The 14,157-nt window shown below is 34.9% G+C and overlaps 2 protein-coding genes across 5 annotated transcripts; one reads left to right on the top strand and one right to left on the bottom strand.

Moving 5' to 3' along the window:
- The first annotated feature begins 390 nt into the window (after window positions 1-390).
- On the top strand, window positions 391-6,702 carry LOC129286670 (MACPF domain-containing protein At4g24290). The gene is made up of 8 exons (XM_054922651.1): window positions 391-703; window positions 1,192-1,475; window positions 1,995-2,233; window positions 3,256-3,457; window positions 4,458-4,520; window positions 4,605-4,791; window positions 4,886-5,052; window positions 5,459-6,702. The coding sequence occupies exons 2-8, from the start codon at window positions 1,215-1,217 to the stop codon at window positions 6,140-6,142; spliced, it is 1,803 nt and encodes a 600-aa protein (XP_054778626.1). The 5' UTR covers window positions 391-703; window positions 1,192-1,214; the 3' UTR covers window positions 6,143-6,702.
- Window positions 6,703-10,022: 3,320 nt separating this feature from the next.
- LOC129286813 (uncharacterized) lies at window positions 10,023-13,834 on the bottom strand. 4 transcript variants are annotated; one of them, XM_054922870.1, is made up of 3 exons: window positions 12,642-13,834; window positions 10,568-11,037; window positions 10,023-10,265 (listed from the first exon to the last, which is right to left on the bottom strand). In XM_054922870.1, exons 2-3 carry the CDS (start codon window positions 10,853-10,855, stop codon window positions 10,122-10,124), a joined length of 432 nt encoding a protein of 143 aa, XP_054778845.1. In that variant the 5' UTR covers window positions 10,856-11,037; window positions 12,642-13,834; the 3' UTR covers window positions 10,023-10,121. The 4 variants fall into 4 exon arrangements, with proteins under 4 accessions (XP_054778845.1, XP_054778848.1, XP_054778846.1 ...); XM_054922873.1 differs by having other exon boundaries at window positions 13,593-13,834; XM_054922871.1 differs by lacking the exon at window positions 12,642-13,834 and adding an exon at window positions 11,175-12,471.
- Window positions 13,835-14,157: the final 323 nt, after the last annotated feature.

Raw genomic sequence — 14,157 nt, 5'->3', positions numbered from 1 at the left:
TGTGAGACCTAACTTTATAAGAAGTTTATATTTTTAGTTAATCAAATAAGAGAAATTTCACAATTAAGTTTAACTTTCCCTCCTACTTACCCCTAACTAATTGACCTTATTATATATAAATAACCAGGTGGAGTGTTTAATACAAGTATAAGGGTATTTCAATTAATTTAATTATTCAATAATCTTCTTCGATGTGAATTGTTCTGGTTATCATTGAAGGCTAATCTAACGAACCATGAGACATGCTAATTGGAAAAGGTTGACTACGGCTTATAAAACCCTCTGTGATTGGTTCAGCTAAAAGTGTCAGTCCACACGTGTCCACAAAATCTCCATTCGGTCAAACCCAAACCAAAATTTACTACTGCTCACTCCCTCCTCGTGCTTCTTTTTACTCACGTCTCTCTCCCTCTCTCGCTTCTTCTCTCTTCATTATAGGGTTTGCTTTTTCTCTCACCTCCCCTCTTTCTTGGTCTATGTCTATTCCCTCGAAGACTTGAAACTTTTCTTCCCGGAAGTTCCTGTAATCGTCTTGTTAGGGTTTCGGAACCGGTGCTACGAATCTTGCATTGCTGGATTTGATTGCCAATTCTTGAGTTCCCCAGTTGGCTGTCTACCTCATTCGGAAGGAGCTTCGCTTCTATTATGAACCTGGCGGAGGAGTTACTGTGAACAGTGATGAGCTTCCATGCTTCTTGATTATGTATTGATTTTACTTTAGATTTTTCTATTTTTATGAAGGGGTGACTAAGAATGTGTTTTTATTGATGTGCCTGCCAGCCCCTTGTGCGTTGGGGACTTCGGGTGGGGCTGGATGTGTATGAATGTATCCAAGCTCATTAACTTCGTGGGGCAGTGAGCAGAGTTCAGTGGGGTACTTAATCGGTGAAATGTGTTTATTTTTTCCGGTTTTTAATTTAAATGTAAAGGGTGAAACCTTTTTCCCCTTCTGCATTGGCTTGAGCTGAAGATTTTTCATTATTTGAAATCGTAAGTGAGTTGGCAGATATAGATCACTGTAACAGTTTGAACTATAGTTCTGTCCATTGTTAAGGTTACATACCCACGGAGTTTTCTAGTTCATAAGTATATGCATTATTTGCTTGACGGAGGAGGCGATTTGATATTAATTTTGTGTTAATTATGTTTATGCATAAGTTTGCTGGGTTGCTGACTTTGTTTTGGTTTTAGCTAGGGGAGTAATGTGCTGAGTTATGGAGCTCAAGGCTTCAGCTCAAAAAGCTGCTGAGATTGCAATTGGATCTATTGGGCGTGGATATGACATCTGCAATGATCTGAGACTTAAGTACTGCAAAGGAGACCCCAAAAATTCACTTCTAATCGAGATAGATGAAGATGATGGAAGAGAAGTGGTCCTACCCGATGGGGTGTCTATTCCACATGTTTCAAAATCAATAAAATATGATAAAGGGGAACGCACTAGGTTCAGGTCTGACGTTCTTTCTTTTCAACAGGTAATTTTAATTGCATCTCTACGTGGGCAATTGTTGTTGTTATTAGTTTACTTTGTTGTTATTAGTTTACTTTTAAAGGAGGATCTATGTTTGGGCGACTAAAATAGAATGTTTATTTGTTAATTGATTAGAAACTGTGTGCATTCTCATGCAACACTGCACACATTTGTTTCAATTTCTTGGTAATTTAATTATGACTTCTTGCATGGCATGCTCTGTTCTTCTTAAATATCATAACTCAATGAGCTATAATGCAAAGTAGTTCTCCCCCCCCCCCCTTTTTGATAAAAAGATAATGCATGGTAGTTTTAGTTCTTGAAATAACCAGAAGTCCATAAATTTAACCATCCATAACAAAGAGGCTATATTCCCAGCTGGCCATCGGTGTGGCATGTTACTTTAAAGGCATGCCATATGGACAGACCTTAAACACAATTGTTTTCCACAATATACAGGTTCACATATGTTTTTTCGGCCCTCTCACTCTCACTGGCTCTCTGTTTCTTTGCATGTTTTCAGATGTCAGAGCAGTTCAATCAGGAACTATCTTTGACAGGTAAAATTCCCTCTGGCCACTTCAATGCCATGTTTGAATTCTCTGGAAGTTGGCAGAAAGATGCAGCCCATACCAAGACCCTTGCTTTTGATGGGGTATTTATTACTCTTTACACTGTTGCATTAGAGAAATCTCAGATGGTACTCCGTGATCATGTCAAAAATGCTGTACCATCATCATGGGATCCACCTGCATTAGCAAGGTAAATATTGGTCTTTGTTCTGACCAACATCAAATTTCTTGTCAAATGAACTATTATTAACCCTGAATTATATGTTGGAATCATGGATTTCTTGAATGTTGTAGATTCTTAGCCATTTGAGCTTCTGTGGTACTATGGTAGATTTGTTTATTGAAAGATGGTAGTGATATTTAGCAGTAGCTTGCGTGATATGTAACTTCATGTGGGTTAAATGGTTTGTAATTTATTTCTGTAATATGCTTGCCTCTTTATTTTATCATGTTTTAAATCCTCCACCTATAGTTATAAGGGGTTGCTACCGTTCCTGTATTGAAACTTATCTTATGTCTCTTCCAAAAATTGGAAAAAAAAATCTTTAGGACTTACATGTCTATGATTTATTGTCATCATACAGTAGTATTAAATGCTTATCATAACACAATAAATGAGCTTAAAAACACGATTTCCCCCTTTGGCCATGATTTAGTTATACCTGATTTGTTTCAACTTGTGGTTGCATCTGACCGACTGCTTTCTTGCTTTGATGAAGCCCAACTTCATTGAGTGGGAAAAAAAAAAGTTTTATGTTCTGCCCAAATTTTCTTGCTGATCAACATCTTGGTATATAAAATATTCTAGCTGGTAGTTCCCTAGTGATAACTTTTTAACATGATGGTCTCTTTGTGTGCCAGTTTGTCGCGATTGAAGATCTTTGTTTACATCGAACTATTCATTATCTTTGGTCTCCTTGCTTGAATTTCATTTAGATTGCGAATAGAAAACTTGATTGATGGTTGCTATAAGATCATCATAATTCATATGGATCTGTAGTCTCCTATGTTTCTAGTTATGTATAATATTTCTGAAATAATTTATCCAATCATCCTGTTGGCACCAGCTGGAGCCTGGAAGGGACATACAAAATTGAGTTCTGAAATTGGGTCAACAGGCTTGGTCAGACTGATGCTTGTCACATGTTTTTAACCATACCTTTATCTCAGAGTTGAGACTACAATTAATATTGCCATTCATTGTAATTTCAGGTTTATTGAGACCTTTGGAACACATATCATTGTTGGTTTGAAGATGGGTGGAAAGGATGTAATCTATTTAAAGCAGCAGCATTCATCAACTCTTCAACCTGTTGACGTTCAGAAAAAATTGAAGGAGATAGCAGATAAGAGATTTTTAGATGCCAATGGACAATACAACATTGCTTCTGATCAAGTTTACCCAAATGACAAGGTTTATAGAAAACATCTCTACGCCCATCCTCAATATGATTCACTTTAAAATCAGAATATTGAAATCGTTCTATTCCCCTTTTTCTTATTCTTTTTCCTCAAGTTTTTTTTTTTCGTTGCTTCTATGACATTGCAAATTAGGCACATACATGACGCCTAATCTCTTTAAAAAGTATTGGAAGAAGAAAGGTGCATAGCAATGAATTCAATATTCTATCAATGGTAACTTAGAATCCTATACGCCTTGCTCTATTTCTTTTGACATTAATAAAATCTCATTTTTCACAAAGTATTCTTAATGGAAAGAAGACAAGAAAAGCAGTTACATTGCAATGTCCTTGCGTTCCCATTTCTATCTATGGCCTATAGAGTTCTAGGATTTCAGGTGTGATAGAGGGCAGATGCTTCCACCTATTATAGGATCATTATGAACGTATTGGAGGACTAGGTTCTAAGAAAGGGGGGCCCATATTTGATGAGTAAGTTGCATCTGGTGTGGGTTGAATAAGGTCTTATCTTGGTATCCATATATATATATATATATATATATTCTTGAATCTTTTGAGAATAGGTGGAAGTTTGTCATGATTTAAAAAAAAAAAAAAGTTGCAATAATTAGTTTTTTTTTTTGGCCAAAGCAATAATTAGGTTGAATAACGCATTTATGGTATAGTGTACAGCATGCATGTGTTTATTTTTCTTGGCAATTGAAATTTTGAAATTTATACTAAATGAAGTGATCATGCAGACATCACATTACGACTATCTCTGAGTGGATGGCATTGAGATTTGATGAACTTCTAAACTCATATTACTCTTGGATGTCTTGTTGATTTTCCCAATAAATGGTAGATGTAACATTCTCAGTACGTGAAATAAATTTTTTTTACTCGAGGCATGCAAGTTTTTATATTTTATTGAATCAAATCTTCTCAATGGAACTACCCGTTTTGTAAGGGTAACTCATTTTGATTTTTATTGGACTTTTTGCTTCCCTTCAGTTTGGGATCAAGGAGCTGAGGTTTGCTAATATTAGTCCATCGAGTTCTTATTCTCATAAGGAGGTGAGCTTTAGAGAATTAGCCTTGAAATTCTTTCCTAGTTTATACCTAAACTAGTGTGATGTTCTTAAATTATTTTACTTGCAGGATATTGTAAGCATCTGCAAGAGGAGGGGTGGAAAAGATGGCAGAAGCTTATCCCATAATGGGTGGTTACAGACTGTTCAGTCGGAACCTGATGTAATCTTAATGTCTTTCATACCTATTACATCTCTTCTTAATGGAGTGCCGGGGAGTGGATTCTTGAGCCATGCCATAAATCTTTATTTACGATGTGAGCAACATTGTTTCTTACTTCAATGTTAGTATTTAATATCAACCTAGTATAAAAGGCTTCATCACTTCACATACATTAATCATTATTTTAGATAAACCGCCAATTGAGGAGCTCCACCAGTTCTTGGAATTCCAGCTGCCAAGACAATGGGCACCTGTATTCAGCGAACTACCTCTTGGTCCACAGCGGAAACAACAAAGTTCTGCATCTTTGCAGTTTAGTTTAATGGGGCCCAAGCTTTATGTAAACACCACAAAGGTAAATGTTCTTGATTCTTGGTGTTTATTGGTTGTGTTCGGGATTACAAGAAATCATGTTTACATGTGTCCATTGTTTTTTTTTTTTTGGGGTGGTATGGATAGTAGGTTTGTTTTTAATAGTGCATGTGTGCTGGTCCTCGATGAACTTGGTGCTTTTTCACATAAAGATGCATCTTTCCGTTATAATTTAAATTAAATGCATTCTACTGTTACCGTTGACTCACCGTTTTTGAAGGTTGGATGTCATGAAGTTTGTTGTCATCTTTTTTTGTTGTTTTAACTGAATATAGGAGCTGATTGGACTTCATTTTTTTATTCATGTTTTATTGTTCGATCATAGACGATCCTTTTTTTTTGGGGGGGAAGTATGCTAAAATTAGCATATTTGTTCATTTTGTTAACAGGTTGATGTTGGTAAGAGGCCAGTGACTGGTCTCCGTCTGTATCTTGAAGGTAAAAAAAGCAACCGCTTAGCCATCCACTTGCAGCATCTTTCATCTCTTCCAAAAGCATTTCAGCTTGAAGATGATCCAAATGGAAACTTTAGACGGGAGCACTATGACCGAAAATTTTATGAGAAAGTTCAATGGAAGAATTTCTCTCATGTGTGCACTGCTCCTGTGGAATCGGAGGAGGATCTTTCAATTGTCACCGGAGCACAATTACAAGTTGAGAATTATGGTATAAAAAATGTTCTCTTTCTAAGACTCCGATTTTCCACCGTGTTGGGAGTTGCCTTAGTAAAGCATCCTGAGTGGGATGGATCTCCAGGGCTGGCAGCCAAGTCAGGACTCATATCTACACTGATCAGCCAACACTTCACAGCGACATTTCAGAAGCCACCTCCACGTCCTGCAGATGTTAATATAAACTCTGCTGTTTACCCAGGTGGCCCTCCTGTTCCTGTTCAAGCTCCTAAGCTTCTTAAGTTTGTCGACACAACCGAGATGACCCGAGGACCACAAGAGACTCCCGGCTATTGGGTTGTCTCTGGAGCAAGACTTGCTGTTGAGAAGGGCAAAATCTCTCTGCGAGTTAAGTATTCATTGTTGACTTTAATACCAGATGAAGAGATTGATGATAATTAGATGGCTATACTTCCTGGTATATCCTTTGGTAGAATGCTAGTGGTATTGGGCTAAAGATGCTCGGTTGGAGAAAGAGGGGGCCATGTTTGTGAGAAAATTAATGTCAGTACTCAGTCTGGTATATAGAAGGAAAGCTCTTGTAATCAGAGGAATTTGAAGATAATCAAGAAAGATGACGATGGGAAGGACGGAACGGTGGGAATATTTTTTTTCTTTTTTTCTTTTCATTTCTTTTCCTTTTCTTAGATGGTGGCTAATTCTCTACGGGTTTAGATGTCTTCATATACGCTTTGAATTTTCCTGCAACTTCTTCCTTTCTGAGTCATGCGTTAAATATAAAGTTTAAGCATTTACAGTCCAGCTGCAGAATGACTTGTTTAGAAGCGACTCTCAGTTTGGTGGGTGGTTCTATGAATTCATCTTGTTTGGAGTCCAGGTGGGTGACACGATGTATCTGACAAAAATCGTGTAAACTGATACAGTAACATTCAAAATGCTGTCACAGATAGTGAAACATTGTCAAATCACATATAATGATACATCAATATATTGTTTTGAAATATCTAGTGCATAGTTAACTAACGCAAGGAGCTAATGAAGATTTGTCCCAGGGGATTTATGGGTGTGGGTGAATCTAATGAGTTTTCAATTTCATTGACTCATTGTATAATTATGCATCTCATTACAAGTAATGGAAACTATCTGATGGTATATTTTTCTGTGCATTGGGTTAATTAAAGTTTATTAAATTGAGTGGTTAAAAAGGTTTTAACTAAGGAAATGAAAACTAGACTGATCTTTAAATAGGCTGCTTTAAATAGGCTGGGGCAATGATTTAAGGATTGGTGGTTTAATTAGGGGTTAATTTAGAGTCAAGATCAGTTATTATTAAAATAATGTAATTTAATTAAAATCGGGTGGTAAAGTGACTAATTTGTTTAGAAGCAGTTTTTGGTTGCCAATGATTTTTCATATTTGTGATAATGACATCTGATTATTCTATGGACTGTAGCTTCGTGATAGTGACAGAAGCAGGACAAGTGTCCGGATCATCAGCAGGTTTTGAACTTGTTGGTGGATAATCATTGCAAATTAAGCTCGTCCACCATATTTGGGATTTACTTTTTTGTTTCTTAAAAAACAAATATTTATAAAGTATTTGAGATTAGGGTAGAAAAGAGGGGAATAGAAATTTAGAAAATGAAGTTACTGTTAGTTAGTCATGAGGACTTTCATTAGTTAAACAAGTAATTGAACATTTAAATTCTAACATTTATGTATGTACTCATTTTGTCATTGTACGTAAAAAGTTTTTTAGAACATTTTTTATCCTTTAATATAAGAGGTTATTAGTATTTTTTTTTTAATGAATGAACTATTATGACTTTATTAAATTGGAAAGATAAAAAAATAAGCATTTTCATTAATTTACTTAAAAAAAAAAGATTCATTTTTTATTTATAATAATTAAAGAAAAAATTAAAATATTATTATACTTTTAATTAGATAATTAATTTTTATTAGTTTGTGTGATTCAGCTAAAAGTATCTTATATATATATGGACGAGGGAGTAACGACTTGATCAAAAAAGATCCTCAGTACATTGGGAAAAATACCGGCCGGAACCTATTCCTTGTACAATTAAAAAGGGGAAGAAAAAAAAAACTAAATTTTACTCTTTCCGGTCTAAATTGCAAGACACTTCTAGCTATATTTTATATACCAATACAAGTAATTATTTCGTTACTTCTATGAAAAACTAACATGTCTTTCCCTTTTGCCATTAACAGTTAACACCATTATAAAGAGTGAGAAGTGTTTAACCATATTATACTCCCTTTAATCATATTTACAAATCACTTATGGCATGTTTTATCATAATTAAAAAAAACTTTAAACATCATTAAATCTTTCATAAAATTTGTTAAGTTTACACCTGTACCCCTAATAAGAACAAAAAAAAATTATAATTTTTTTAGCATTTAATAAGGATAGAAAGGTAAAAATAAATATAGAAAATAATTAAATATCCTATAAAATGATCAAAATTAATATTATCTTTCTACCCTATAAATAAGACTAGAGGAATCTCTCTCATGCCCACATTAATTCAGGGGTAAATTTAGAAATATAATTTTGAAAAGTATCAAGTGTACTATATTTTGAGCTAAGTTTAGTTAGGAAAAAATGCCATAAAATTCGGAATAATGGAATATACATTAATTTATTCTTTATATTAGTTTCTTTTATTTTATACTATTTTAACTTGAATAAAATTTAAATTCCAATGGTGGATTCGTATAGAAAGTAACTATGCAACTTTTGAGGCATAAAGCTTTGCGCGGTGTTCACGGAGCAGCGTAGTGGAGTCCCTTTTCTGTTGGCTACGTCTAGGGGTGTTCACGGGACGGGACGGGATCGGGACACCCCCGTCCCGTGTCCCGTCCCGAAAAAAAGATCGGGACTGAATTTTGGTCCCGTGTCCCGTCCCGTCCCGATAGTCGTCCCGTCTCGTTAAGAGTCGGGACGGGATCGGGACAAGATAAATAGAATAATATCGAAAAAAGATTTGGATAATATCGTTCATTAAAATTTTAAATCATATAATTTATTAAGTTTAAAATCAAAACAACACAAGCACATAAATAACAATAATTTAAAATTAATTATTGAATTATATTAATCATAACTACATATTATAATAACAAATACAAGTGATATTTATGCTATAAGATTAACAACAACAGACAAGTCAAACACAATATCAAATCATTATTCTTCTACTTTAGTGAAGATGAACTAAGCTAATTACTCTTCTAAAAATAAGCAAGAAATATATTATAAATAAAGGTTATTAAATAGATAGATATAAGAATAAATTATATTAATATAATTAATATATTATAAAGAAAGATATCGCCATATTTACTTCATGCCATTAAAATTATCAATATAAAAAAACTTTAGTTTTAAATAAGAATTACAAGTATTAAAATTATAATTGATATAATTAATATAAGTATAAATTATATTAATATAATTAATATATTTAAAATAAAAAATAATATATATAATATTCGGGACGGGACGGGACGTCCCGATAGTAATCCCGTGTCCCGTCCCATCCCGAACCCCTTTCCTGTCCCGTCTCGTAAAGTCCCGTCCCGATTATTTTCGGGTCAGGACAAGACCTGTCCCGATATGATCTGGATGATACCGGGCCAATCGGGACGGGTCTAGGCTGAACACCCCTAGCTACGTCTATGCTCAAGTTGGAGTTCAATTTTGCTCAATCCCCCCAAAAAAAAATTGACGAAACTCAACATATTTTGTGACCAATGGTAAAACATGAAAGTATTAAACAAAGTTTATACAAGGACAAAACTTGTCAATATTTTCAGACATCTATTGCCGGATTTTTTTAATAAAATTACATAATTTGCAAGATTGTTTTTCAAATAATCAATAATTTCATATAATATCATTGAAAATACCCATGCTATATATTTAGTTGTGAAACTATAAATAAATTCAAAAAAAAAAACTTTCAATAGTTAGCTAAAATCTAATGGAACCCCTTGCGCGATTCGTCCGAGCTCTAGTTAAGCAATGGAATTTGAATTTTTTCAAGGGGAGAAAAATAGGTTGAGCTCCTGAAAACGAGTGACACAGAGTGTAAGTATATGAAATTTATTCAGACCAGAAAAAAAGTAACAAGAAATTTAAGGTTTTTTCTTTAGATTCAGTTCCTTTTCTCTTAATCTCTTATTAAGATCTAAAAAGAAAGAAAGTACATGGAATTTGAACTTTACAAATCTCTAACTTCTTATGATCTAAATCTATCTTGATTAATTTCTAACCCCAAGAGCCAAAAGAACATGCATTGAAATATATATAACATAAATACTTGATAACCTCTGGTTGAGTATACAAAGATCACAGCTTATGGTAGAATAGAATTAAACCACCAAACAAAAGCTAATCAAATACAAAGCATTGTTCATGGGAAGGCCAATGAATTCCTTCCCTGGAGCAAGGCAGAGGAGCCGGTTTGGCTATGAAGGTTGGATATTGCTGCCCTGGCATCATTACTGACAAATCTGATGCATAAGATCCTGAAACCTGTCCCAAACATCAATTATGAAAATAAAAGCTCAGGCACTGCTACAAGGTTGTTGCCTTTTAGATTATCTCATTTTAGAGGGGGAAAAATGACTATTATTTTGAAGGTTCGGTCAAACCAGATGATCCATATTTGTTAATTTGTATAAACAAGATGGATCGGTATCTAGTTAGCTTGGATTTCTCCAAACTACAAATTAATCAGCCATGGTGTGTTTAGTAAGGTTCAAGTGCAAACAACATGAATGAATGAACAGAAAAATTAGGAAATATCAGGAGTGAGGTGTTATGAAGAGACTTACAGTTTGTCTATTTCCATGTTTTCTGGCTGTTCCTGATTCCAGGGAATCCAGCAAAGATTCTGGTGAAGAATACTCTGATGTTGGTTTGAACAAGTGTTCAAATATGGCCATTATAAGGAACATTGAGATCAAAATGGCTGTGGCAACAAAACCAAAAGAAATGGCATTCATAGATGTCCCAAAGCTTCTCCAAGGCGCTTCCTTGTCAATCCCTGCTTGTGTTGGGCCTGGTTCTGAAGTTGTGTAGATGTTCCATGGTTTTGATCTTTCGTTATTAAAATCATTCATGGTCAACCTCTATGAAAGTTTTCTTCCCCCTTTTCCAAACCGTTTGATTCAGTTTCTGATTTTGTGAAGACAGCTAAAGAATTACTGTCTGGAGATTACTGTAAACTTGTTAAATCTGATTCAGCTAGGGCTGCAATTCTTCACAAATATGTCTTTGTCCGTTTGAAGAGTTGTTCAATCCCCTGAAACAAATGATAGCCAAAAGATTAGCAATTTCAGATGCAGAGCTCACAAAAGAAAAAGAACTCTATTCTGAAGATATGAAATTTTCATATTATGAAGATGAAGATGAGTGTTAAAAATTTAAAGTACAATGAACCTCAAATCACCAAGGAAATGGTAACTTCTCAGCTGGATAAATCATCGTGTGGTCCATCGCCAAAAAACCACATCGAGGTAAAAAGTAGCATCATGATAGAACATTTTCAAGGATTTCTACTTTCCAGAAATCTTATATTTTTCTAGGCTTTATCATGAAAGCTCAACTCTGAAGTACTGAAAATTAGTTGGTTTCATGAAAATCATTCCGTCCAAGCAGAAAAAATACAACATGATCGAAGCCTTATATAACATGTTTTCATTTCCATTCCCAAAAATTTGGTTTAAACTACAATATCAGGAGATCCCCTAGTGAGAATAATTATGAAAACTCAAGCTAGGATCAAGCAGCATTTAATCACAGCAACAGTTAATGCATCATTAGCCATCTGCAACTACAAGGCAAATAGACTCAAAAAAAAAAAAAATGGAGAAATCAAAGCCACTTATGCTATCTTCACAGATCATGTAAAATGACATGTATAAGAAGTCATCCACACTCAAACAATCCAAGTGAAGTAACCATTCTTGGTGGAAAATATGAGAAATTCAGAGAAATAATTGATTGTCTAAAAGTACATGCTCCAATCCAACCTGTGCAAGTACATTTCTGCTTAAATGATGACAAAGCCGCAGAACAGAAAACTCAAGATAGAGAAAGAGGGTCGGTAGTTCCAGAAATGCAGTACAACAAGCAATTACAATGCTAGTGAGATGGGAATGGCATGATAATATAATAACACTGCTGATTGATGATGATAATATACTCCACCTAAATAGACCCTTATGCATCTTGAGTTCTTGTCATGGATTGACACGAATGAGACAACAAACTTACCTTACTGCTTCTTCTTTGTGATATAAAATGATTTGGATCACCAAGTAGGCTGGTTTTCCAGTTTCTTATTAACAGCTATCTTCAAAGCAAAGAACACCAAACTTCTCTCTAAGCGTCACACAAGCATGATGCTCACCTCCAGTTAGCTTTATACCCAATAGAAAATGTAAAGACAAAGTTATATGATAATCCTATTGGTACACTTTTCTATTTATGTTTTTCCATGTCGATGATCCTGATGCCTAACTTATTGAATACTATACATTGTCTGAAGAAGCAAACTTAAAGAAATAAAAAGAATGGGCCTTGCTGTCTGGAGAGCTAGAACAAGAATTTCCAACAAGGTGCTTTTAAAAGTAGTCATATTTTAAAGCTGGATTTCATCAAGGCTGCTCTTGTTCTTCTTAATCCAACCCTTTGAGTCACATGAATAGTGGCCCTTGGTGGGGACAGGTTCAAGCTATAATTTCAAACCACTCCAATTAGAAATGACAACATTCCTTAGATAAATATGAATCTAATAAGTATTTTGCATCTAAAGGCAACAGTTCTCATCATACACTATGATGATTTTTATGATTAAAATAAATACACCGAATAAGAAGTAGATAGATATAGATAGATAAATACCCACGAGTTTGGAAACTCAAAGACATGAGGCTCTTCTCTCTTTGATGACATTGAGATCTAAAGCTCCTTTTGATGGCATTAATGCTTGATTGATCCCCCCCCCTTAAATTCCAATACAACCTTCAAATGTAATCATGAAATATGGTTGCACTATCTTGCACAATCTCATAAAAATTTTCACTGACTAAAAGATGTGAAAACGAGGGGGGAAAGGCTGCTGTAATATATATATATATATATATATATGCGTGTAAATATTAACTCATACATTACAAAAAGAGAGAAGAAAAGAAAAAATTTATAGTAATGATTATAATAAATAATTAGTGAAAAGAGATAGAGTGTGTCAAAGATGGACATGTTACAGCTAAGCAGGAGCAGGAGAGCCATGATTCAAGAGAGGAAAGGGGAAACGGGTCTGTGGGGGGAAAAGGAAGAAAGCTAGTAAAGTGGTGATGTAGACCACTTTCATAGCTCATGTTTGGTCTAAAAAACACATGTTGAAAGGGCAAAAAATTCATAGCTTTTGTCAGAAACACAAGACCCAATAGGCATTGTGTTGTGATTTGCTAAGTTTTTCAAGCGAAACAAAATGCTTAAGGTCACGTTGCCAGCAACCCTTCCTCCGAAAGCATTGATGCCCACACATTACCATCAATAAAGCCTCATTATATATTCTTAATCACAAAAAACACTATGTGATTCAGAAAAAGAACGAAGCAATTATTACCCTAAACATGATTAATACACGAGAGAGAGAGAGGGAGAGAGAGATGGCGATTGCCTCAAATTCAAATGCATTGAGTGAACATGTTTTGTCAACGAGGCAATCACATCGTCTGAGTGAGATGAAAGCTCATCTGAAACAATCTTCCCCGGAAAAGGAGGGGGGAACCCTAAATATATACACAAAAGGGTTAGGGAAAATGTTGATGAGAACATCATTTTCACCTTAGAAATTGAGAAATCAGTAGGGTTTAGCTGTAAGGAGAAGCATCAATAATAACAGAGCAGTGGATGCTGATGAAGGAGGAGAAAATTTCACTGAGCTCTTCTTACTCTCGAAAAGAATGAATTGGTGAGGGCAATTGAGAAAAAGAGTCCGAATTACATAAAGTGATTGAAGCAGTAAGAAAATAGGGTTAGTTCAAGAAAAAGATGAATGTGACTTCCTGTTCGCCATTTGCATGTAAGACATTTTTTAAGGAAAAGACGGAGAGAGAGAGAGAGTGGTCCCATGACAAGAAAGCGCACTATGAGAAAAATTGGAGGAGAAAAAAAAAATTTGATACTATTGAAGAAGCAGCATGAAATATGAAATATTGGCGTGCGTTACTACTAGCTTTGCCTTTTTCTTTTCCGGTTTCGACCCAGGTCTCTCTCCTTTTTTTTTTGTTCCCTGTGACCTGGAGGTCTCTCTCCTTCTTAAGCAACCATGACTTGACTTTTTAAGTTTTACATTCACAATTTCTGCATATTCCAAACAAGAACGGTTAAATTGGTCGCAATCAATGTC

The sequence above is a fragment of the Prosopis cineraria genome, unplaced genomic scaffold (genome assembly GCF_029017545.1).
Source record: "Prosopis cineraria cultivar Desert tree isolate PC_DT_omini unplaced genomic scaffold, ASM2901754v1 PC11, whole genome shotgun sequence".
In the NCBI taxonomy this organism is placed as follows: domain Eukaryota; kingdom Viridiplantae; phylum Streptophyta; class Magnoliopsida; order Fabales; family Fabaceae; genus Prosopis; species Prosopis cineraria.
The sequence above is the reverse complement of the archived record's forward strand: the minus strand, read 5'-3'. Positions and strand labels throughout refer to the sequence as shown.